This window comes from Myxine glutinosa, chromosome 1, assembly GCF_964187855.1.
Source record: "Myxine glutinosa chromosome 1, kmMyxGlut1.1, whole genome shotgun sequence".
Classification (NCBI taxonomy): domain Eukaryota; kingdom Metazoa; phylum Chordata; class Myxini; order Myxiniformes; family Myxinidae; genus Myxine; species Myxine glutinosa.
This window is the reverse complement of record NC_136261.1, coordinates 141,878,884-141,905,823: the sequence shown is the minus strand read 5'-3', so window position 1 is coordinate 141,905,823 and position 26,940 is coordinate 141,878,884. Positions and strand designations below refer to the sequence as shown.

Genomic DNA, 26,940 nt, shown 5'->3' with positions numbered 1-26,940 from the left:
TCATTTTCTACACATTTTTTCCTATCTATAGACACCAATGAGAAGTATATTTCGGGGGGGGTGCACAAGACCCCTATCTAGCCACTAGACTAAAAGCGGCCATTTTGTAAAATGGCCGCCACGGCTACCATAGGACGTTTTCGCGGTGGGTCCATATCTGGAATTTTTCATTAGACTATTATCTATGACTGTGCCAAATTTCATGCTTGTACGTATAAACCCACAATTGTTGCACCTATCTGCCTGACTACTATCTCACTCACTTCACCTTTACCCCGGTTTGCATCATCCTCACCCCTGCCCACACCCACTCAACCCATGCGCCTGCCTGCACCCACACCATTACTGACCTTGCTCAAGACGATAAACATGTATGTGTCATCCGTTAAGGAAATCAAAATTGCATTCGAAGGGAAGCAAAGTGAACACAATTCGGGCTTTCTGTTGATTAATTTGTATTGATAGTATTGTATGAGGATAGTAAGCCTAGTGTTGGCTGAACTGTTAAGGTGGCTTATTTAAGATCTTAGGGTCTTGAGTTTGAGCCCCTGTCGTGTTGTTGAATTAACACCAGGTGTGTTGACTCAGCCCGTCATCCTTCCAAGGTTGACAAAATGAGTACCCGCTAACTGGCAACAGGGGTACTGCATCAACGGCACAGCTGCACTTCCATAAATGATGCAACCAGCAGCCAAAGGCTGCATACAAATCAACATTGAAACGGTATATATCTATAATGGTATCTGTAATCTGGTTCTCCAACCTAATGAACGAACGTCATGACGTCATCGCCATGTATGTCCGCATTGTCCGGTTCCCCACTGATGATATGAAGGTCGCATAATGACTGTGATATATATATATATATATATATATATATATATATATATATATATATATATATATATATATATATATATATATATATATATATATATATATATATATACATACACATACTACATGGCCAAAAGTATGTGGACGCCCGAACATCGAACATCTCATTCCAAAATCATGGGCATTAATATGGAGTTGGTCCCCTCTTTGCTGCTATAACAACCGGCTTTCCACTGGATGTTAGAACATTGCTGCAGGGATTTGCTTCCATTCAGCCACAAGAGCATTAGATTAACAGATTTCGATAAATCCAACTATGGTGGATTCAGGTAACTCCCGGGAATGTTTGTGATCCCAAAAATTTTTATTTAAATTTTTATTTATTTTTATGGGTACATGGACACTAGGGGTGGCCCTTAAACAGGGTGATAATTTTTAAATGTTAATTTGAATGATCTCATGGCCTAAATGTGATCCATTTGGGATAGAAACACTGTAGTCAAATGCGTACAAGTCTGTTTATATTTAAAGGTAGTCCAGGCACCTTCAAGAATCAAGATTTTATATATATATATATATATATATATATTATTTAATTATTTCGAGTCCATACATGTGATAATTATTCATAAGCATGTTTTATCAAACGGTGTTTATTTATTTCTGTGATACATACTGTATTATCTGTGATATGTGTTTTTAGTGTTACGTGACCTCAATCACATGGCCTACAGGGGCAAATGTTCAAGGGTACTGGACTACCTCTAAATATTTATGCATGTAGCTAATATTTGGCCTGGTTTGTTTTTCGAGCAGATGGACCAATTGTAGAGGATGAGAGCTTAACATTTCAAACTTTCAAAAATAAGGGCCACCCTAATGGACACTCGTGTCAAAACTGCAAATGCCAACACATGTTGGTTATCCCTGCACGGAGAGCAGGATCTCCCAGGAATCCTTTGTTAACTTGAGATCGGATTTCAATGAAACGAATCTCAGGAAGTAAACATAACCACTTGTCCCTCTCCCGACAAAGATGTTTTATCCACCACATTGATGCCACCAGAGCCTCATTCAATCCCGTTTCTCATATAGATTAGATTCAGCAAACGCTTGCTATATTGAATAGTTTTTCTTTCAACATTTCCATTTTAATATCACCCTATCAATCAACATTTCGGAACAGGTATTCACCGCCTACTAAAGCATCACAAAGCAGGTCGCTCTACAGTCTACTTGCAACACAAATAAAAAATTGGTGTTCCCATCAGCGAAGCGACGGGTCTTATATTCTAGTCTATCTATATTATAAAAGGAGCTGTGTCTGTCTGTCTGTCTGTCTGTCTGTCTGTTTGTCTGTTTATCGTGTCACAACTTGAGAACAGATTAACGGATTTCAAAAATTCCATTTACGGTGGATTCGGGTAACTCCCGGGAGTGTTTGTGATGGAAAAAAAGAAATTTGAAATTTCCTTTTTTTATGGGTACATGGATGGACACGCGTGTCAAAACTGCAAATGCAAACACGGGATGTTGGTTATCCCTGCACGTACGGAGAGCAGGATCTCCCAGGAATCCTTTTTTTTCTTCCCCCATAGATTAGCCATCACAGCAAAGATTCATATTTCTGTCAGCGAAGCGACGGGTCTTATATTCTAGTATAGATATATATTTACCATATGTAAGCAACAAATGTCGCCTGCCATGCTGACACATTGTCTCTGCCCTGCTCATCAACAATTAGAAGGTTTGCAGTCAGGAATATTACCACATATATATCTCGCAGTGTTCATGTGAGAAATCTCTGAGGATATCCCGGAGACTCAATGGCTCAATGGGCTGTCACCGCGTAAGTGATGAGGTTCCTGGGTTCGAGTCCTGGGTTGAGTCAGAATTTTTTCACACCAGCCCCATGCAGGAATTTACTTCCTGTTTCTTAACAAAAAAAAAATATATATATATATGTACAGTCACGTGAAAAAGTAAGTACACCCCGTGTAAAGTTTTGACTTTTTCAACATATTTCAACATACAGCTATTTGATCTTCATTTCAACAATATTGATAGATAAAGGTGATATAATACAACAAATATCATGAAACATTTACATTTTGTAGTCCATTGTATAATTTAAATAAACATAAATGCAAATTTCGCGTGTGGAAAAAGTAAGTACACCCTTGGCTCTAATAGGTGGTATTGCCCTCTTTGGCAGAAACAACCTCAAGTAGGCGTTTCTTATAACTGTCTACCAGTCTCTGACATCGAGTGGGAGAAATTTTTGCCCACTCCTCCATGCAGAATTCTTTCAGCTGTGTGATGTTTGAGGGGTTTCTTGCATGCACAGCTCGTTTCAAATCCCCCCACAACATCTCGATGGGATTTAGATCCGGGCTTTGACTTGGCCATTCCAGAACCCTCCATTTCTTTCTTTTCAGCCATTCCTTGTTGGATTTATTGGTATGTTTAGGGTCATTGTCATGTTGCAAGGTCCACCTTTGGTGGAGCTTCAACTTTCTGATAGATGGCCTCACATTATCCTCAAGCACCCTCTGGTACAATGAAGAATTCATAGTGGATTCTATGATGGTGAGCTGCCCAGGCCGTGATGCAGCAAAGCTGCCCCAAACCATAATATTTCCACCACCATGCTTTACAGTTGGTATCAGCTTCTTGTGGTCAAATGCTGTCTTTGGTTTTTGCAAAACATGTCTTCTGGTACTGTGGCCAAATAGCTCTACCTTTGACTCATCTGTCCAGAGCACATTGTTCCAGAAGTGCTGGTCTTTGCGTCAGTGTTCATTGGCAAACTTTATCTTGCCCAGATGTTATTTCTGGACAGCAAAGGTTTCCTCCTGGCACACCTCCCATGTAGATAAAATTTGTGCAGCCTCTTTCTAATGGGAGACTCGTGCACTTTGACATCAACAGTGGCAAGAGCTACCTGTAGGTCCCGTGATTACATTCTGGGGTTCTTAGAGACTTGTTTCAGCATCTTGCGGTCCGCTCTCGGGCTGAACTTGCTGGGGCGGCCGGGCCTGAACAAGTTGGCAGTTGTTTGGAATCTTCTCCACTTGTAGAGGATCTTCCGGACAGTCGAATGATTGATTTCAAATTGTTTGGAGATCTTTTTAAATCCCTTCCCAGACTCATAGGCATCTTTAACCTTCTTTCTGAAGGCCTCAGAGAGCTCTTTTGATGTAGGCATGGTGATGCCGCACACTTCAACAACAAAGAGCAAACCAAACTAAATGTTTGCTGTTTAAATAAGACAGGTTCCTCCAAGATCCTCTCTAACGATGTTCTAATCATTTGCACCTGAGCGGGTGCACCTGATTCTAATTTTAGGTATTTGAAGTAGTGATAAATGTAGGGGTGTACTTACTTTTTCCACATGCGAAATTTGCATTTATGTTTATTTAAATTATACAATGGACTACAAAATGTAAATGTTTCATGATATGTGTTATATTATATCACCTTTATATATCAATATTGTTGAAATTAAGATCAAATAGCTGTATGTTGAAATATGTTCAAAAAGTCAAAACTTCACATGGGGTGTACTTACCTTTTCATGTGACTGTATATATATATATATAGTGTGTGTATGTGTTTGTATGTATGTGTGTGTGTGCGCGCATGTGTGTATATGTTTGTATGTTTGTTTGTGTTTGTGTGTGTGCATGTGTGTATGTGTTTGTATGTTTGTTTGTGTTTGTGTGTGTGCATGTGTGTATGTGTTTGTATGTTTGTTTGTGTTTGTGTGTGTGCATGTGTGTATGTCTGTGTGTGTGCATTCATGTGATGAGCTTGGTGATGCATCATGGACAATATGCTGTATTTTGTGTTGGGGTTTTCATGGCTGAGGGCTACATCATGATGTAAAATAAAAATTGCATTTGTATTTGAATTATTGCTTTGTAAAAGCAGGAAAACAACTTCAAAGGATGATTTGGAATGAAAAGTTAAGTATTGTGTTTGCGTTGGTGTGGATGGGTGGAAAGCTAGTGGTGTGGGAGGAGACGAGATTACTGATCAGTGTGCATGTTGATTTTGGCCTCAGTGTTTAATATGTTAATGCTGGTCGAACAGTTCAAACATTTATGTGTATACATGTGAGCTTGTTGAATTATACTTTCGTTATTGAAAAGTTTTGTACATTGTATTCACAACCTACATTGTATTCTGTTGTGCTTTGTTATTGGAAACAATAACTTTTTTCACAACTTTCAATGAGCACACCACTATTCCTAAATTTAAAAGCAATATGAATCACGACTTGTCGAATTACTTGACACCATTGCAATGATTCGCTGTCAGTCCATGGTCCAAAACACCATGATCCTCCATCTCTACCCACAATCCTTTCCACCCCGATGAACTCCACCAAAACAAACACTTATTTGCACATTACTGTTTCCTTCCCTTTTGTCTTCTATTTTTCTACTCATTCATGCCCATACTTGTGTGTGGGGCCCATTGATTTTGCCCAATTTACAAACATTTATTCCATTTTTACATGATGTCAGTTTTGGTCACACATTGCACCACATTTTTGGAGAAGTCAAATGTTCTGTTATACCATTCCCCCTTTTCTGTTGTTGTCCTCAAACCACTTCCTAACAGATACATCAGTATGGCAAGGTGCATTGTTGTGCTTGTAGACACACACACACATAACGTTGCATCAATGGTGATGATCCAGTCTTGTCCAAGTTGTTACAAAACAACATCTTTCCAAAACTTATGCTTTGAAGTCTGCAAATAATATCCAAAGTGCAGTTTCTGTGGATTCATTTCAATTCTGAATCCTTGTAAAAAAAAATCTTTAGAATGTCTATTTCTAAAGAAAAAAGTTACTATTCAAATAGACACATTTTGTAGAAATTCTAAAGAATATTTCCAAAAATAGGATTATTTTCTAAGAACTATTTTTCAAAGAATTTAGATAGAGAGAACTCCAATGCTATTTCTACACTATCATGTTCTAAAGAACAGTCTGCTCTCAAGGCCATTGCTCTCTTTGCTGCTCAGTAGAAAACTGTTTGTCTGACACTTCAATGAGTCCTAAAAAATTGTTCTGTTGATACCTTAACCTATGTGAAAAATACAATGAGATACTGAACAACATCGTTGTAACATTTTACCAATCACGAGTCTTTGGTAAAGTTTATATTATCGATATTATAGCTTGTTCAGAGTTGCTCAATTCTGTATATACGAAACCATCACTGCCATATTGAGCCATCTTACTATAATTCACCAAATGTCTGTCTGTCTGTCTGTCTGTTCGAAGGTACCGTAAAAACTGCTGAACCGATCGCAAATATATTTTGGGTGGGTAATCCTGGGATCTTCAGGAGTAAAATAGGCTATTTAGTTTTCACAATTTCAGCTTTAGTCTCCAGCATTCTCAGGTTTGGACTCCCGCATAACATTCGCGTTCGCATAACGTTCATTGTTCTCATTGTGACGATGTTGCTTTCCCGGGTGCCGCGCGATCGGTGCAGCCGTTTGTGCGGCACCCGGGAAAGCAACATGTCTCCATCGATCGCTAACAGATCGCTGTCTCCATCGATCCTGCCAAGGCCGAGCTATCGGCTCAAAATCCTTTTAACTGTTGATTTGGTACAGTTACACGTATCGGGAATTTGGTACACGTGTCGGGAGTACGTACGACATAGCGATTGTGAACACGATTATCGAGCACGATTCACGATCATCACGATCATCGTGTATCGATCACGATTTGAAACACGATGGAATAATATTTACCGATATGAACAGTGATGTGGCTTTTATTGAAATTCCAAAGATACTGTTTAGATTTTGATGATTTGCGTGTGATATGATTCAACGGATGTTTATATGAATCGTTTAAAATAAAAAAACCCTTCAATTTCTGATATTTTTTGCCTGTTCATTTGGGCTGCCCCACTGAAGCCCCGCCCATAGGGCGGGTACCGTTGCTGGTTTCAATAATGGAACCCTGTGTTAAAATGTAACGTCTGAAAAACACAAATCGACGATATTTGACTCATGTGTAGAACCCAAAAGTCCCAAAACAATGATAAATTTCTACCTTTTAAGGACCACATTCATTGGATGCATGAGCTATGTAACATTATTAAAGTCATCGTTTATCTGTGTACAGATTGAATCCCATAACTGGAAATGCTGCACAATCTGCATTGCTACCTCATCAAGTTTATGGGGTTTGATTTTTATTTAAACAAACTTAGCTTTGGCACAGGTAAACGAATTTTGCAGTGAGCTGTCCTATCGAGCTCATAAGGGCAAAACCTGGGTTGGCGGCTCGCAATTAATTTACATGCGGCCATAAATATTGGTCTTCCCAAATGGTCACAAGCAAGTGTTAGATTGGTCTAAAGGTGACATGATTACTTATGATTGGGATTAGAAATCTGAAGAAAGCATGTAATTTGACTTTGAAAGATATATTTGTGATATGATCAGAAAAAAAACTTAATTGCACCATTTTTGGTTTTGCAGTGAAGCTTATTGTGTAAGAACGACCCAAATCCATCAAAAAATTGTGTTGCATCGAAACATATTTTTCACTGGACGGGGTCGACTGCAAGTTGCGGGTGGGCCCGTATTAGATTCAACCATGTATTTCAGTCCAGGTGGAGTGGTGCATGGAAACAAGGTCGAACAGGCCAACCCCAATTTTTTGATGATCGATTTATTAAATTTTTTGATGCAATGCCATGATGCTGTATTAAGTCTCCCAAACCTCTCCCACCCACCCCACCCTATTATACCTCTCCCACTCCCTCCCCCCCCCCCCCCCGCTTTCCCATGCCTCCTCCCCCCAAGCCCTCCCCCTCCCACAGATCTTCCGATGTCCCTGTTCTCTGCTGTTGTACTTGTGTGCTTCCCTCTCTCTCCCCATCTTGTCTCCCGCTCCCTTTATTGTATGTTTTGTTTGCCCGATTGCTTTTTTTGTGATTGATGTTGGCAAAGGACTTCTGTGACTCATTGGGACTGACACAATCTGTCAATTTCCAAACCCGGATCTCAGTCAATGGAGTATCTTCTCTTGTAGACTTGGTTATGACAAACTTCCCTGCAAATGTCTGCTCCTCTTCTTTGCTCCAATCGGTTCTTCTTATCATGTTCTTGTTAAAGTGGACATCTCTCTGGCCATTCTCAGAGAGCCTCCTCAGCGCCGACGAGTCTGGCATTTCACTCAGGCTGACTGGCATGGTCTGCAAGCAGCCATCAATCATCTGGACTGGTCTCCCATCTCTACTGCCTCTGACATCAATTCTTCCTGGGAATTCTTCCAAAGCAAACTGCTCTCTCTCATGCACAGATTTATCCCATCTCGTCTTCAGTTGCCTTACCCTTCCTCCCGTCCATGGTACACTGAATCTTGTGGTGAGACAGTTGCCCTGAAACAACTTGCCTTTGCCTCTTGGAAGGCTAATCCAACTGAAGGCAATCTCAGTTCCTTCCACCAAGCTCGGAACAAGTGTGTGTCCACCCTCAGGAGTGCCAGGAAGCACTATCTCGCCACACTCAAGAATGAACTCTCAAACCTGTCTCCTTCCTCCAAATCCTGGTGGCGTCTGGTCAAATTCGTTTCTGGTGTTTGTTCCCCCTCCATCCCCTCCCTTACCACAAATGGATACACAGTTGACACCACACGTGACAAAGCTGAATGCCTCAACTCTGTGTTTGCCTCAAAATCTCGTGTCCCAAATCCATCTCTCTCTGTTCCCACCTTACCCTGTCGAACCCAACTGCCCCTGGACTCTGTGTCCTTCTCTCCTGACAAGGTGGAGAAGTTTTTGTCAAACCTCGACTCTGATTCTGCAACTGGACCAGACAGCATCAGCCCACGGGTCATAAAATCCTGCCCTGCCACTCTATCTCACCATCTCTCTGTTCTTTTTACCCTCTCTTTTACTCAAGGTCATCTGCCAGCATCTTGGAAATCAGCAAACATTACCGCTTTACACAAAAAAGGTGCAAAAACAGATCCTTGCAACTACAGACCAATCAGCCTGCTCCCAATTATCAGCAGTCATGGAATCCATCATTGTTTCGGATATCAAATCCTTCCTCTTCTGCAATGGCTTGATCATCAATTTGGATTCAGAGCAGGTCATTCTACTCTGGACATGTTGCTTCTACTGTCTCAACAATGGAGGGAGGTCCTAAATGCCAAAAAGGAAATCAGAGCTGTCTCCCTTGACATATCACGTGCCTTCAATACGGTCTGGCACCCAGCTCTGCTTACCAAACTCTCCTCCTATGGTAACCATGGAAATCTCCACGCTTGGCTTGCGGACGTCCTCTCTGGTCGTAGTCAACGTGTGGCCCTGAATGGATTTCTCTCATCTCCCCTTCCTGTTCTGGCTGGAGTTCCCCAAGGTAGTGTTCTGGGCCCTGTGCTTTTTCTGGTCTTCATCAATGATCTCTCCGACTCTCTGGAAAATCCTCTCTATCTCTTTGCTGATGACTCCACTCTCTGCCACTCCATTCCTCTTCCCTCAGATCGGCAGTCTGCAGCCTCCTCAATCTCTGCAGACCTGGACAAAATCACAGACTGGTCAAACAAGTGGAACATGTCTTTCAATCCTGACAAATCTCACACACTTATTATGTCTCTCCGAAAAGACCGACTGGAAAACCCTCCCATCTACTTTCTCAACAATCCTCTCCAAGAAGTTCTGTCGCTCAAGCTTTTGGGTCTCACTATCTGCCATGATATTTCTTGGGAAAACCACATTTCCAAGCTGGCCTCCAAAGCCAGTCGCCGACTGGGCATCCTCCATCGTACAAAGTCCTTCCTTGGCACACCTGAGCTCCTCACCACATACAAGGCTTTCATCCGCAGCTCAATGGAATACTATTCCCCCCTCTGGGCCGGTGCTCCTGCCTCACACCTAGCTCGGCTTCACGCTGTTGAAACCAAAGCGTTCAGAATCATTGGAATCTCCTGCGATGAAGCTAACTCCGAGGGCCTTTCACTCACTCACCGCAGGCAGGTTGGTGGTCTTTCTGTCTTCTACCGACTCCTCTCCGGCCTTGCTCCCCCAGCTCTGTCTGTGCTCTGTCCCCCAAATATTCCTAATGTCGCACAAGATCTGCCAGCAACCCTCTTATGGTTAAACTGCCAAAATGTCGGCTCTCTGCTCACCTTCACTCTTTTATTCCCCTTTTTTCCCACCTCTGGAACAAACTCCCCCACTCCCTTCAATCCCACTCCTCCCTCCAGGTCTTTAAAAACAGCTGTTCACCACCATCTCTTATCTTCCCCCATCCAAAACCTTGATCTATTCTACCCCCGCTTATTCACCCGAGATACACTTTTTCGAAATTCCAACTTCTTTCCTGGAAGTCCTTGCAGTGTCCATATGTTTTATACCTTTCCCACCTCCCCCCGTTGCCCTCTCCCTCCCACAGTTCTCTCGATGTCCCTGCTTTCAAATGTTGTGTTTGTGTCGTTCGCCCTCTCTCCCCATCTTGTATACCGCTCCCCTTATTTTGTGTTTCATGTGTCGGTTTGACTTTTTGTGTGATTAATGTTAGCTCTTTCACGAGCATTGATCTTGTATACAAAAAAAAAAAAAAAGTTCAATAATTGGGAGGCTTGAATTTTTTTTCTCATTTTAACACTGAGGTATCTTTCAAAGTCAAATTACATGCTTTCTTCAGATTTCATATCCCAATCATAAGTAATTATTATAACATGTCAACTTTGGACAAACATATGACTTGCTTGTGACCATTTGTGATTGCTGAAATGCCGCAACAAGTTGTTTATTTTAGCCTTGTTATTTTACCAGGAAATTCCTTCCTATGTATTCCCACAGTATTCTCCATGTTCCAAACCTCCTTCAAAAAAACAATGTCGATGGAGGCGCCACTCACTCACCTCTAAGTTGTCTATCCTGGGTTCAAATCTCGGCCCAGCTATAAACTGTCATCTCACTGTTTCACAGGCATGGTGATTCATCAATGTGTGTGCGTCCCTCGGGCGTGCGTCTACCGGCATGATCCCATGGCGTCTTTCAAGAAGAGTAGACAATATATCACCAGCACCATGGCCAAATTCCTGCACGAACTACTGCTGGGAATACAATATGCCAAACCACCCAGTATCATCTTTGCCAATAATTTGCTTTGGCACCACTGACTCTCTGTAACAGAGAATGCTCCATCAGAATCAGAATCGATAGAGGCTCCATATATTACGCACAAAAATTGGACAAAGTGAATTTCACCCTTCCTCTGTACTCTACCAGCCCTATGTACATCATTGAATGCCTCCCCCTCCCACTCCACCTTACTCCAATCTCATCCTGACATTTATTCTCATCTCTTCCCACACTTCCCACCCTCTATCTCTGATGACCTCTTTTTCTCTTTCCCTTTTCCAACATCCTCCCTTTTCTTCATTTCTCATTTTTAATTGCATCAATTGCCCTTTACTCAACTTCCCATTCACTTGTGAATACTCTCGTCTTCACAGCCCCTCACTCAACGACTAATTACACAAAAGGGCATGATGTTGCAAAAGACTAATCAGTCTCTTCACGAATGGCCAGCTTAGGGTCAAATTTGTTTGCTAATGGACTCGAGCAGAGAATGTGTTAATGTACCAAACGTGATCTAAACCAAGCAGTGGTACGAACAAGTTCATAAAGCTAATTAATACAATTGATACCCTTCCTGCCCCTCAGGAATAGCCAATTGCACAGAATCGGTTTTATCCAAAGTATGGAAGGATGTGGAATCGAGCAGATGCGTATTCATCAGAAATACAAAAAAATGTATTGAAATATGATGAGACTACACAGACGAAGCACCTACACATATGAACAGGCGACGCAACATTTAAAATAAATAAATAAGATTTAAGTACGCAGGCAAATGATGAACTAGAACGGCACTCGTAGAGGACCTAGTCTTGTCTCCCACATTCATTCTGAACAAAAAACTGGGTGTTCAAAAAAGACCCAGACAACGTTGGTTCTTAATACATTTAGAACCACAAACAATACATCGATACCCTTTGCTTTATTTTATGTGATACAGAAACTCACAAAACTCAAAAAGAAACTCAAACTCAAAAACTCACAAATTTTTGTGCACACCATCAATACACCTCAATATGAGCTTTGTTTGTGGCGCACAGGACATCAAGGTGGTACACGAGTTCTTGCCATGTTTGCCTCAGCATGTTTGGGTCCACGAGTGCACATGTGGCGGTCATCCGAGAACGAAGATCCTGCAGGTTTGCCACCTTGGTGTTGTAGACAACATCTTTGCAAACCCCCACAGAAAGAAATCAAGGGGGTTATGTCTTGTGATTGTGGGGGGGCAGGCGATGGTCCGTCTCAGCCAATCCAGCGATTTGGAAATTTTTCATTCAGGACAGCTCAAACTATGAAGGCAAAATAAGGGGGAGTGCCATCCTATTGAAAAATGATATCGGGTTGCAGATCTTCAATCTGTGGGAAGTCAAATCCCTCCAACATATCCATGTAAATTGTTGAGGTCACTGTATCCTCCTCAAAGAAAAACTGACCCACCAAGTGGTTATGGAGAAGGCCACAACACACATTGACCTTTGGACTGTCGTGTATGTGCTCAATGACTACAATGACAGTTATTACTGATTATTCTTTGGCTTAGTAGAAAATGGTTCACCATCATACTAAAATATGCAATTTTGTGTTTGTCTGTCTGCTCTATGATCATGTGGGGGGTTTCTGAGCCCCAGATCTTCACATTGTGCTGATTGACCTTCCCCGATACATGAAAGCAAGCTTCAATTGTGAAGATAACCCTTTTGAGTTAATCTTCGTAATCCTCTTTGCGACTGAGCATTACCAAGGCCTTGCGTTTGGGTCCGTCGTTTGGTTTGAGTTCATGCAGAATCTGCACATTATTGGCATAAAGCTTCAGACTTTTATGCAAAATCCTGTGTACAACGGTGGTTGGTAGTCCCAGTTCTCTGGATGCACGTCGGATTGATTTTCTAGGCTTTGTTGAAATGATTCACACGCTGTTCAACGTCTGCTGCACTTGTGCTTGATCGACCGGTACTTTTCTTTCTGACAACTTCCAGTCTCCTTAAACCACCTGTACCACTCTCTGATACTAGTCCACGATGGCAGATTTCTTCTATAACCTGTACAGAAATTATGCTGAACTTGCGTGTCGGACCGCATCTTGATGAACCATTCGACGCACTGAGCTTTCTCCTGTGGAGTCACCATTTTCTTAGATTAAAACACCAGACCTGAAAATAAAGAAAACTTTGAGGTTATGTATCATATAAAACAAATGATATTGTTGTATCATTTGTGGTAGTAAATATATTAACAACCAAAGTTGGCCAGGTATTTTTGGAACACCCTGTCCAATTATTAACTGAACACATTGCTATTATGGCCCACTGCTATTATGGTGTCATCCATGCACCCTATTACATCACATAGTTTCTTGGCATGGAACCTTATGAGTAATGGGATTTAATTCTTCACTCACATCGGGTCATAGATCAGATATATGAATATTCAGATTTTTCAGTTAAAGATTTAAATAAAACCAATTATGGCTAGAATACCACTTCACTGATGACATCATTGTTATCACCCTATATAACCCATAGGGAGTTGATGACATTTGCCAAGTTTCAATTTTTGTTGTTGAGCAGTTTCATAGAAAATAATGTCTAAACTTTTTCCTTTAATCCAATATGGCTGCCATACCATGTGACCTATGATGTCGAAAAATTTATTATTCACTCACATTAGGTCATAGATCAGATATATGAAGTTTCAGATTTTTAGTAAGGACTTCAATTCAACCGATTATGGGTGCCATACCATTTTGCAGATGATGTCATCACTATCGCCCTATATATCTCATAGGGAGTTGATGAGATTAGCCAAGTTTAAATTTTTCTCATTGAGCGTTTCAGGAGAAAATGATGTCCAACTTTTTTCCCTTTAATGCAATATGACCGCTATACGTTGTGACCTATGACGTCAGAGATAGCAATGAAATATTCTGCAGGAGGAATCCCTCCTATGTTTAAAGTTTCGCATCGATCGGACAAGCGGTTACAGAGAACCATTTTTAAAGCGAAAATATTGAGACGCGGATACACACGTACCAGATCCACACGTACCGGATACGCACACGTACACACACACACACACACACACACACACACACACACACACACACACACACACACACACACACACACACACACACACACACACACGACCCAAAGTATCCACTTCTGTTTCAGTAAGGGATCACAGTTCATGGACCAAGTTGTTCAACAACTGGCTAAACTAACACTCCGTCCACCTCCTGAAATCCATAAATGTTGATAAAAAGTAACGACACACATACACAAACACACAAACACACACATACACAAAGGAGCATGCATTAGCCACCATGCATGCATCCTCAGGGCCAATGTGGGCGTGGCACTCCGTCAGTCAAGCTACGAGTGTCAGGTTCCGCATTGAGAACCAATTGCCTGCCGAGTTCCAGCAGCATGGTTGTGTAACAGGTTCTGTTCTGCCTCCATGAGACCCAGCCACCCAGCTTCGATCTGATCCAGTTTTAGACGAGGGGCAACATCAGACAGGATACTTCTTTGCACTTCTCTAACCATTCATTCGGACATCACAGCAGTTGCAACACTTCTCTAACCCCCTAGCAGTTGAATTTAACACAAAAATGAGTCTAGATTCTTGCCGCCAGTGAAACAATGCTACTAAATCCTTAATTCTGCTTCTTATCCCACAGCCTCGACCCCCTCCCCATGAATGCATAACAAACAACACATAATAAATAGTGATGGCCCCATGCATGTCAAAGAACAAATTCGTCACCAGGTCATTATATCCTTTTTGACCCTTAGCATTATAATAAAACAGCTGAAATAGTAGGTACGTGCGTTCCTTTATGATTCATTGTGTTTTTCTTGCAACCATGGCTGCAGTTTGTCACAAGCCATGTTTAGCCAGAATCTTCATCAAATTGTTACCCTCTCTCACTCTGATGGTCAATTCCTCCATGACCATTGAAGAATAGAACTTAAAATATGTAAATATATCCGACAACTTTTTTTCACTTTTGGGGGATATATTAAAATTTTCAACTATTGATCTGGATTCATTCATTTGATCTGATCAAATTTGATTGATCTGCATGGATATATTGATTTCAGTTAATGATCTGGGTTGGATTCTCGAAACCGAATAGAAATTGTTTGGTGGATGCTTCATAAACAGGGCGTCGCATCGCAACGTGAACGTTCGTGAAATCCAAGACCCTGTCCCGACTCCCTCTGGGAAGGGAAAAGCAAAACACCGTCGTCAATGATTGTATTCGTATTATTCTTGCCAAGGGGCTTCTCGAACAGAACCGAACCTGCGTTTGCGCAGAGCACGAAACAACCGAGATACGGATTGAGGTTGAACAATCGCGCATATTGTCCTGGGATGTTTTGCGAGCTCAATTTCTCAGTTAAATCTGAGAAAATGTAGCTTCAGATTGAAATCTGTTTCGCTCGAGTGGCGAAGCACACACTGCGCATTGTCTGCAAAATATAGCCTTTGAGTGGGTCGTGAGGCCTGCTGGCATTTTCTTTGTTATATGAAGTCAAAATGGATACCTATCGAATCCCACACATTGACAGTCGAACCGAAGCTTGATTTCGACACAAACTGCTCACTTTACACTCTGGCTCATCTGCACTAGTTATGTGCAGCAGCATAGAGGTTTTTTTGCAATTGAAAAGTGATGCAATTCATCAATTGATCTGTCTTTACCCCAAGAAATATTTGATTTTGAACATCACAAGACATAAAATCGCCTTTTGCCGTTAAAAGCAGGTGGTTTTAGGAAGTTTTTTTTTTAAATTTTGAAAGAATAAGTAGCTATACATTTGGGGACTTTGGAAAATAAGTGGAATTGGGTCTAAAGGAATGTTCGCGCAGAATTTGAATGGAGATTTGAGAACCGAAAGGTGTGTGAACCGAATTATTTGTACGTCAATCTGGCACCATGGGTTAATGGTGTGGATTATTTTGTTCACCTGCAACATATGAGCCAGGTGACCTATGGCCATAGCATCTTGTGATGCTAACTAGTTCAATACCTGTTGTACAATTGGTATTAAATTGCCTCAGGTGAACTCCAACACCTTGTAACTTCGATCAAAAATTATTGAGGAATAATATGGATTTAGTTATTACTGATAATTCGTTGGCTTAGTAGAAAATGTTTCACCATCATACTAAAATACGCCATTTCGTGTCTGTCTGTCCGTCTGTCTGTCTGATGAATCATACTAAAATACACAACTTGATGTCTGCCTGTCTGACGATTTTTGACTGTGATGCACTGATGCATTCGGTCGTTACTTATCCAATCTCAACCAAACTTTACAGGAAGACTAAGGGTCACATGATGGAGGTTGTAGAGCATTCATTTGCCCCCCTCCTCAAGGGAGTTTTTCCCACCAAGGGAGTTTTCCCCACCAATTGGGTTGCGTGTTGGTGTATATCTGTGTTTAGATAGCTTTATCATGGCCTTTTTTCCAAGGCACTTATAATAACAAAACTAATGATAACAGTGTAGCGGCTACCGCTGGGTTTACACAATCGCCTTGCACCTACCAAGGACGCGGAACGATCACCATGCCGGGCTCGTCCAGGACGCCCGGGCAGGCCCGCGCTCAACTTGCGAGGCCTCGGCCGGGACGCCCTGGCATGCCCGGGCACGCCCGGCCACGCCCGCTCTCGACTTGCCAGGCCGCGTCCGGGATGCCCGGGCATGCCCGGGCATGCCCGCCCTCGACTTGCCAGGCCGCGGCCAGGACGCCCGGCCACGACCCCTCTCGCCTTTCCCGGGCAAACGCTCTGGGATAATGTGTGTATATATATTGCTGCCCGATAAACGGGCTTTTCAGAGTACCCGAGTTGTTTTGTGACAATAAACATGGTGCCCGAGCACCCGGCACGGTCGACGACCGAACTGCCGACGCAATTGACGGCCGCAACACCGAGCCGACCACCTCCAGCACGACGACCGGGGCCTCCACCTGACCAAGCGTGGTGTTACTATCATGCCAAATTCGGACAGAAGGCCCGGACATGCCGACCCCCGTGCACCTTCGGCAGGCCGGGAAACGGCCGGGCCGGCGTTCATTACCAGCCATGAGCGCCGGCCACACGGGCAACTTACTTTTCATCACGGACAAAGCGTCCGGACGGCGCTTCCTGTGCGACACCGGCGCCCAACTGAGTGTCATACCCGCCTCCGATCAGGACAGGCAGTCCGCGGTTTGCGGCCCCTCCTTGGTTGCGGCCAACGGATCGGCCATCCGCACCTTCGGCCCGCGCAACGTCACCCTCTGCTTCGGCGGCCAACGCTTTACTTGGACTTTTGTAACCGCCAGCGTGCCCATGGCTCTGCTAGGCGCCGACTTCCTCTGCGCACACGGACTGCTGGTGGACGTCCAACGGCGTCGCCTCATCAACGCCGAGATCTTCAGCTCCCTGGTATGCATATTGAGCAGCTCCACTCCGACCGAGCTGGCATGCGCCCTCCCGGCGGCGAACGAGTTTGCTCGCCTGCTCACGGAGTTCCCGGCCCTCACGCGGCCGACATTTTCGGCCGTCGCAGTACGACATGGGATCGAGCACCACATACCAACCACGGGCCCGCCGGTCTATGCCAGAGCCCGCCGCCTCGACCCAGCCAAGCTCGCCGTGGCCAAAGCCGAGTTCGACGCTTTGGAACACCTCGGCATCGTGCGGCGCTCTGATAGCGCATGGGCTTCGCCACTACACATCGTCCCAAAACCAGGGGGCGGCTGGCACCCATGTGGCGACTACCGCCGCCTTAACGATGCTACCACCCCCGACAGGTATCCGATCCCGCACATCCAAGACTTCTCCGCCCGTCTGGCAGGACGGGTCATTTTTTCAAAAATCGATCTCATACGGGGATATCACCAGGTACCTGTCAGGGCGGCCGACGTCCCTAAAACGGCCGTCATCACACCGTTCGGCTTATTCAAATTCTTACGGATGCCATTTGGCCTCAAGAACGCGGCTCAGGCGTTCCAGCGCTTGATGGACGGCGTGCTGCGTGACCTGCCGTTCCTCTTCGTTTACCTGAACGACATCCTCGTCGCCAGCACGTCCCGGGCTGAGCACCTCCTCCACCTCCGAACACTGTTCGCGCGCCTCAGCGAGCACGGCCTCATCGTCAACCCGGCCAAATGCCACCTCGGCACGACGGCCGTTGATTTTTTGGGCCACCACATCACCAAGAACGGGGCCGTGCCGCTGCCAACCAAGGTCGAGGCCATCACCACGTTTCCGCGTCCCCGCTCCATAAAGGCCCTGCAGGAATTCCTGGGAATGGTGAATTACTATCACCGCTTCGTGCCCCGCGCTGCTCAACTCATGCGGCCCCTCTACGAAGCCCTCCGGGGCAAGCCGGCCAAGCACGACATCGTCTGGTCCGCAGCAATGGACGCGGCCTTCCAAAGCTCAAAGCGGGCCCTCGCCGACGCAACACTGCTCGCTCACCCGGTGCTCAACGCTCCCATCGCCCTCACCACGGATGCCTCCGACTACGCGGTGGGCGCCGTACATGAGCAATGGGTGAACGGGGTTTGGCAGCCACTCGCTTTTTTCAGCCGGCAGCTCCGGCCGAACGAGCTCAAATATAGCACGTTTGACCGTGAGCTCCTCGGTCTACACCTGGCCGTTCGCCATTTCCGCCACCTCCTGGAGGGCCGACCCTTCACGGCGTTCGTCGACCACAAGCCGTTGGTTTACGCAATGGCCAAGGTCACGGAACCGTGGTCGGCCCGCCAATGGCGCCACCTCTCTGCCGTGTCGGAGTCTACCACGGACATCCGGCACGTCGCCGGCAAAAACAACTCCATGGCCGACTGTCTTTCTCGGGCCAGCGCGAACGCAGTCCACCTCGGCGTGGACTTCGTGCTTATGGCGGCGGACCAAACCATCGACACCACGGTGCAAGCCCTCCGGGCGGCGGACACGGGCCTCCGCCTGGCCGACATCCCCTTCGCGGACACTGTCCTGCTCTGCGACGTCTCCCAAGGCCAGCCTCGCCCCATCGTGCCCGTTACCTGGCAACGCCGCATCTTCGCCTCCCTCCACGGCCTTTCCCACCCGGGCCGGAAAGCTTCCCAGAAGCTGGTGTCGGCGCGATTCGTCTGGCACGGCCTTCGACGGGACGTCCACGATTGGACCAGCACCTGCACAGCCTGCCAACAGGCCAAGGTCCACCGACACACCCAGGCCCCGCTGGCACCTTTCACCGTGCCCGAATGACGTTTCGACCACGTCAACGTGGATCTCGTGGGCCCCCTCCCCCCATCACGGGGGTTCACACACCTGCTCACCATGGTGGACAGGACCACCAGGTGGCCGGAGGCCGTTCCCCTCGTCTCCACCACCACCGCCGACGTGGCGCAGGCTTTCATCGCCACCTGGGTCGCTCGCTTCGGCGCACCGGCGGACATCTCGTCGGACCGCGGACCGCAGTTCACCTCCGAGCTGTGGGGCATGGTCGCCCGCAACCTGGGGGTCAAGCTCCACCGTACTACGGCCTACCACCCCCAAGCCAATGGGTTGTGCGAGCGATTCCACCGCTCCATGAAGGCCGCACTCATGGCCGGCCTTCAAGACGGCGGTTGGGTCGACCGGCTGCCGTGGGTCCTTTTGGGCCTCCGCACGGCCCCCACGGAGGACCTCCGGGCATCCACCGCCGAGCTTGTCTACGGCCAGGCGCTATGCGTCCCGGGCGAATTCGTGCCCGACGCTACCAGTCCCTGGTCCGCAGCTCACCAGCGCTCGGACCTCCAAGAGGCCGCCCGACGGTTTGCCCCCGTGCCAACATCCCACCACGGTGACCCCCAGTCCTACGTCCCCCCAGCGCTTCGCACAGCGGAGTACGTTTTTGTGCGTCATGATGCACATCGGGGGCCACTCCGGCCGCCGTACGACGGGCCCTTCCGGGTCCTGCGACGGGACGACAAGTCGTTCGTCATCGACATCGGCGGCAGGTCGGACCGGATTGCGGTGGACCGCCTCAAGTCGGCGCACGTGGACATCGACCAACCGCCACGGTTGGCCCTTCCGCCATGGCGAGGCCGCCCCCCATCCACTGTGCCCCCCACTCGACTGCCCACCACCACACCGGACCCCCCCCCCCCCACGACCCGGTCGCTTCGGCCGGGTCATCAGGACCCCCCTCAAATTGACCCTGCCGGTGCAAGTCGATTCTGGGGGGACGTGTGTAGCGGCTACCGCTGGGTTTACACAATCGCCTTGCACCTACCAAGGACGTGGAGCGATCACCATGCCGGGCTCGTCCAGGACGCCCGGGCAGGCCCGCGCTCAACTTGCCAGGCCTCGGCCGGGACGCACGGGCATGCCCGCCCTCGACTTGCCAGGCCGCGGCCAGGACGCCCGGCCACGCCCCCTCTCGCCTTTCCCGGGCAAACACTCCGGGATAATGTGTGTATATATATTGCTGCCCGATAAACGGGCTTTTCAGAGTACCCGAGTTGTTTTGTGACAATAAAGAAACTCGGACGAATTCCAGCTTTTTGTCGCGTCCATTCTTCCGATTACGTGGGAGCACAGCTCCTTCAACAGCATAATATTAATGTAATTACAAAACAATATTAATACTGTTGCGTTTGTGGAGATAGGCATGAAATATTTCATAGGAAAGTCAGAATCGTAGAGATTAGCATGCTCCAAGTGTCGCAAAGAAGAAGAAGAAGAACCCATCTCGATGTACATAAGTAGGCCGTCTATCCAGGTAAGAGCGTTTGCATGTCGTCATAAGGAGGGTGATTTTATGCCAATTAATTATAGGGCATGTAAGGTTAAATTCCCATGGACGTGATTGCCTCCCTGTGATTTTTCCCTAATGTTCTTATTACATTCGACCAGTCAGGAAATCGAGGGCTCAGTAAAACAACTATAACAAATGGACTAATGCGCTCACGGTGCCGTTGGGCCGACAGCGACAGTATTATTTGCTGATCGGCAAATAAATCCCGACGTCATCTGAACATTCCCGAACGATAACTAGACTCCGCCCCCTGACGACTCGTAATGAGGCGGCCACTCCCCGGCCTTCGTGATTGGTGGAGGCGCAATGGGATTATTGAGTAGCGCTCGATGATTGGACAGTACATCGTCAGCATGGAACATTCGAGAGCTGGAGGAAAAAGACGCGGTCTCGCCATTTTTAGTCTTTGTCCTGACATTCGTAGAGGGCGGTTGCATTTCCTCTCTTGTTCTGAGTTTTGTCCTTTGTCCTTCCAACTTCATTCGACGCCCTCGCTTGCACAACAACGCTAAGTGCTGGCACTATAAACACAATCTATTTTCATGAGCTTTTCCCCTGTCTGTATTTTGCGTCAGAGTGGAGGGTCCCTCATTTAGGAATTTTAGTTTTCCTCACCTTTCATTGTCTTTTACATTACTGTAAATAAATTTATATTTGTTGAATTTTACTTTCTGTCCTGGTTCGTTTCTTTGTTTTGTGGGTTCGGAATAACCCCGTGTGTTTCCGATCAGATAAGGCCTCGAACCTTCCCACACGTGCGAAAACATAATCCCGCCAAGTTTGAAGTACGCCTCAGAGTTAAAGCTCATTTTGGTCATTCGTCCTCTTGGGGTCTTAACCCTGGGGACACGACAATACTAATAATATTAATAAAGTACAATATTAATAAAACCCCCTTCACCAAGGGTTAAAATCTCCTTCATGTTTCCTCCTTGAACAAATGATGACGTGTATAAATAGCTTATTGTGCCGTTTCCGTGGGAGCAATCCCACCAGAAGTAAAAATATTATAAACCACAAATACATTTGATTACCTTTTGAAACAGCCGCAAATGCTGTTTAACACTAAACTTAAAGGGAAGAAACCCGTGGTGTGTGCAGTTACCAATCAGCTAGTTAACGCTTAAACAACTTGACGAGCACTCTAAACACCGCCCCCCCCCCCCCACCTCGGCCCCCACCCTTTCTCTCTTTTATAACTTTTTAAGGAACTTTCTTTCATGAAAAACAAAAAACTTTTTAAAAACAAATGCTCACTTTTATTTAGCTGCATGATCGAAAATAAAGGAGATAGCGGGACGTTTGGACCGATCGAGTCAATTCGCACCCTCGACTGTTGAACGCCATTTCTCCCTAAGATTGGCAAAAAAATAAGTGAGAAGAAGGTTAATAATTTTTTTTGGACAAAGAGGATACAAACCCATTTCTTTGTATCACATACTTCTGGTTAATAACCATTTTCTGTAAAGTTTGAAACTGTAGCATTAACAGCGGTAAATATTGTGTCGTTTCGGACAAGAAAGGCGGCATAGAAAGCAAAATCAGCTTCTGGGTTTAAATGTAACGATGAGGAAGTGGGGATGAGCCGATGAGAGGTTTCACTCTACTGTTTAAAAAAAATTACAGGAGAAGCTCGGGCCCCTCAACGGACACCGTGCCCCGAGGCGACGACCCCCCCTGACTCCACCTCTCGACGGCCCTGCCACTCTCATGTCAGTATCTCCTCATTATCTACATGCCTACATCCTCACAACCCCCACCCCTCTTTGTGTTTGCCTCATCAGCATCCCTCCTCTTCATGCACTCCCCTTCTCCATTACCCTCACCCACTCCCTCAAAGCTGCCCCTCACTGCACCTGTTTCCATCTTTCCCCTCCCCCTTGCTCCTCCCATTTTCTCCATCACCCCACCCACTCCAATGTTACCCATATGCTCTCCTGTCTTCCTCCTCCCCCAGCCCCCACCCAACTCCCCCCCCAACCCCACCCACTCTAGCTCCACACCCCTTTTCCACGTTCCTCTACCCTTCCAAGAGCGCCTCTTCTCCTGTCCCTTGTCCCTAACCGTGTGTATCCCAAGCATTTGAGGCTTTAGCTCGAACCTGACAGATCTCTCAATCCAAGCCATTGCTGATAAATCGGCCATCATCTGGTGAACAGAAGCCTTACTCCCACAGGATGTCCTTGACTTTTTTGTGTCTCTACTTGGCTAATGTCTCCTCTAGTTTGATAGGCCTGAACCATGTCCTGGCGGCAGAGTTGCACTTTACATCAATAACTCCATTTCTCACAGTCCCTGTACTATTACACCTCACAAGTCCCAAACGTACCTTTGGCTATAACTTCCTCTCCTCACCCACCTCTTGTTTGTCCGTGTGTTGTAACATCCTCCAAACAGTGATGACTCCATTTACATCTCTCAGTCATACAACATGGATCAACTTTTAACAACTTATCCCAACTCTCTCTCCCTTCTTCTTCGTTCATATGCTGCGCTAGGCTGCGGGGTAGCATCATTGGCTGAGGGCGCGGCTGTGCCGTTGATGCGATGCCCTCTGCTGGTTGGGGAAGGAATGTGGAATTTGGTCATGGTTCCGGCGATAACTTGTCTACTCGCAGTAGGGAAAGTTGGTAAGGCCAAAATATTAAGGTGGATGTGGGAGGGGAAAGAGAGTAAACTATTCAATGAGTTAATGAAGAAATAATAAGTGATGATGTAGGGAGTGAGGAGGGTGGGGGAGAGGTTGGGAGTGAGGACGGAGGGAGAGAGTTGAGAGAGGTGGGTTGATGCTGTGAGGGGTGGGGTGGAGGGGGGGGGGGGGGGGAGAAGGGGAGTTGAGGAGGACTTGTTGGAGGAGGGGGAGTTGAGGACTTGTGGGAGGGGGGAGGACTTGTGAGTGGAGGAGGGGGAGTTGAAGACGACTTGGGGGGGAGGGGGAGGGGTAGATGAGGAGGACTTGTGGGAGGAGGAGTTAAGGAGGACTTGTGGGGGGGGGGGAGGGTTAAGGAGGATTTGTGGCTGGGGGAGTGGAGGGAGGGTTGAGGAGGACTTGTGGGGGGGGAGGGGGAGTTGAGGAGGACTTGTGGGGGGGGAGGGGGAGTTGAGGAGGACTTGTGGGGGGGGGGAGTTGAGGAGGACTTGTGGGGGGGGGGAGGGGGAGTTGAGAAGGACTTGTGGAGGGGGGGGAGGAGTTGAGGACTTGTGGGGGGGGGGTGAGGAGGAGTTGAGGAGGACTTGTGGGGGGTGACAGGGAGTTGAGGAGGACTTGGGGGTGGGGAAGGGGGAGTTGAAGACGACTTGGGGGGAGGAGGGAGAGGAGTAGTTGAGGAGGACTTGTGGGAGGAGGAGTTAAGGAGGACTTGTGGGGGGGGGGAGTTAAGGAAGATTTGTGGCTGGGGGAGTGGAGGGAGGGTTGAGGAGGCCTTGTGGGGGGGGGGAGGGGGAGTTGAGGAGGACTTGTGGGGGGCGGGGAGGGGGAGTTGAGGAGGACTTGTGGGGGGGAGGGAGAGTTGAGGAGGACTTGTGTGGGTCGGGGAGGGGGAGTTGAGGAGGACTTGTGGGAGGGGATGAAGGGGAGTTGTGGAGGACTTGTGGGGGGGGAGAGAGAGTGGAGGAGGACTTGTGGGGGGGAGGGGGAGTGGAGGAGGACTTGTGGGGGGGAGGGGGAGTTGAGGAGGACTTGTGGGGGGGGGAGTTGAGGACTTGTGGGGTGGGGGTGAGGATGAGTTGAGGTGGACTTGTGGGGGGTGAGAGGGAGCTGAGGAGGACTTGTGGGGGGGAGGGGAGGGTTAAGGAGGATTTGTGGCTGGGGGAGTGGAGGGAGGGTTGAGGAGGCCTTGTGGGGGGGGGGGGAGGGGGAGTTGAGGAGGACTTGTGGGGGGGCGGGGAGGGGGAGTTGAGGAGGACTTGTGGGGGGGAGGGAGAGTTGAGGAGGACTTGTGGGGGGAGGGGAGGGGGAGTTGAGGAGGACTTGTGGGAGGGGATGAAGGGGAGTTGTGGAGGACTTGTGGGGGGGAGAGAGAGTGGAGGAGGACTTGTGGGGGGGAGGGGGAGTGGAGGAGGACTTGTGGGGGGGAGGGGGAGTTGAGGAGGACTTGTGGTGGGGGGGGGGGAGTTGAGGACTTGTGGGGTGGGGGTGAGGATGAGTTGAGGTGGACTTGTGGGGGGTGAGAGGGAGCTGAGGAGGACTTGGGGGGGGGGGGAGGGGTAGTTGAGGAGGACTTGTGGGGGGTGTTAAGCACTTGCAGTCGGGGATGGGAGGGGTGGGTGTTGAAGACTTAGAATGTGGAGGGCATTGAAACCTTTGGGTTGGGATTGGGAGGGGGGGGGGGGGGATTGGGGTGTGGTTGAGGACTTGGTGCTGGAATGGGGGAGTTGAGGTCTTGGGGTTGGGTAGGGCAGAATCAGGGGCTTGGGGTTGAGGGAGTTGACTTAATCAAGCAACATCTTTCGAAAAATATTAAATACACCTGGTATTCAATTGTTGTTTGCATAATATTGTTGAAGTCACATTTTACATTTTGTGGAAATTCCATGGGTACCTGCTACTGATGCAATAAAACAACCGCAACCATATTGTTATAATGAACATTCCTCACTGTAGGTACATTAGCACAAGTGTTTTGTTTGTGTTCAGGGGATGATTTGGGACACAAATATACCAAACAGCATCTGTGTGCCTGCAAGAAAAGAGGCGTGGTCTTCAAACAAGTGTGGAGGAAAGTGTGGCGAAGGAGGCGGGGTATTAATTCCCTCATGTGCAGGTGTCCTGGCCATGAACAACAGCGGCACGGTTGGAGTTACTGGAGCAGTCACAGAATAATTGCCCATCTGATGGTGGAGGAGGACGAGCCAGACCCTTCATGTTTTGTGAAGCAACCATGTGTGCTTTGGAAGTATGTTGACATATTTTGATCCCTATCGGCGGTCAAAAAGAAAGACTTTCCGAGACCTTCAAGAGACTCCTTGCTTGAGAGAGGAAGCTCTATTAACCTGGGAAACATGGATGGAAGTGATATGGTCGAACATATCCAGCAGGAAGGACAAACAAGTGAAGAGGAATTCAGTGATGATGTCTCAATCAAGAGGCCACTTTTGACAACTGGCACGATGCACAATGGAAAACGAGGCTTTGCTGGCATCAGGCTGTTTGGCAGGAGGTGGGTGTTATGCCAAAGTATTTCAAACAAAACCTACACGCTCAGTCACGTGTGCATCTGCACACACACACTCACACACACCATATTCTTTTCAAATTCTTGCATTCAGATTGTTGCTGGGATATCTCCATTTTTCTGCAAAATGTTGTCAAGCTAAAAAGAGATCAAATTCAACTGGAACTCCAAAGCTCAATTTGTTGGAAGATTTTGAAGGACAAGTTGCTGTGTTGGTAATAACTGGCTCTGACGAAACACGTTATCGCACCGCACAATCTAACCACAGAAGCGTGTGGTCCGAACTGTTGCCTGTGGTGCCATAAGGCCATTTTGTTCCTGTTGTTTGTTTTAGGGGCAAAAATATTCCATCCAGTCAAATGGAATAAATAATTTATGTTCACATTTTCTGGACTATTAATGGTAACTGAACTGTTTTTTCAACTGAACAACTGAACTGTTTTTGGCTTTTCTGGTGATGTGGATATTTAAGAGCATTTGAAATGACATTTGATTTGCTGTGCTGGCCGCAGTTGAAAAGTTCATTGGGTTTGCAGCGCAATAACAGCTCAGCAGAAAAGATGTGTTGACTTTTTCTTGAGTTGTTAGTAATGCTAACCCAACTATTGGAAGTTGTGTTAAATCTTCTTGACTATTGTTGGTTTATCTTCTTGAAAGAAGATAAAAGTAGCAACTGAGATATTTCAAGTGGGCTGCCTCTGTTTTATTTCTCCAATGGGCAGCTTGATGATCCTCTTTGCTTATTTTTACAGAAAATAGATGGTCAGATGATTGGATCATGAATGTTCTGTTTTATTGTTTTGTGGCTTGTTTTACTTGAATTAACTAAACTATAAAATTGCCTGTTTCTTGAAGTTGATGATTTCTGAAGAGTGTTGCTACGACACTGTTATGTTCCCATATTCCAAACAATTCTCTGGCGCTGGCGGGATAGCCTATAGGAATACGCACGCATCTCAGAACTGTCCTGCCTGGGTTTTTATCCTGACCCAGCTAAAAAATG

General features: G+C 46.7%; 1 protein-coding gene across 5 annotated transcripts in view; it reads left to right on the top strand.

The window, feature by feature from the left end:
* Positions 1–26,940, top strand: part of LOC137429041 (diacylglycerol kinase iota) — a 687,154-nt gene that overhangs the window by 181,290 nt on the left and 478,924 nt on the right. For 3 of the 5 annotated variants that reach the window (XR_013623429.1, XM_078777709.1, XM_068119066.2), the window contains exon 1: positions 25,519–25,922. The exons of the other annotated variants lie outside the window; for them this stretch is intronic. Coding sequence is in view for 2 of the 3 variants with exons in the window: in XM_078777709.1 (XP_078633835.1) it covers positions 25,765–25,922 (158 nt within the window). In the remaining variant the exon portion in view is untranslated. Of the gene's footprint in view, positions 1–25,518; positions 25,923–26,940 lie in introns of those variants that run through there. 5 annotated transcript variants of the gene reach the window in all.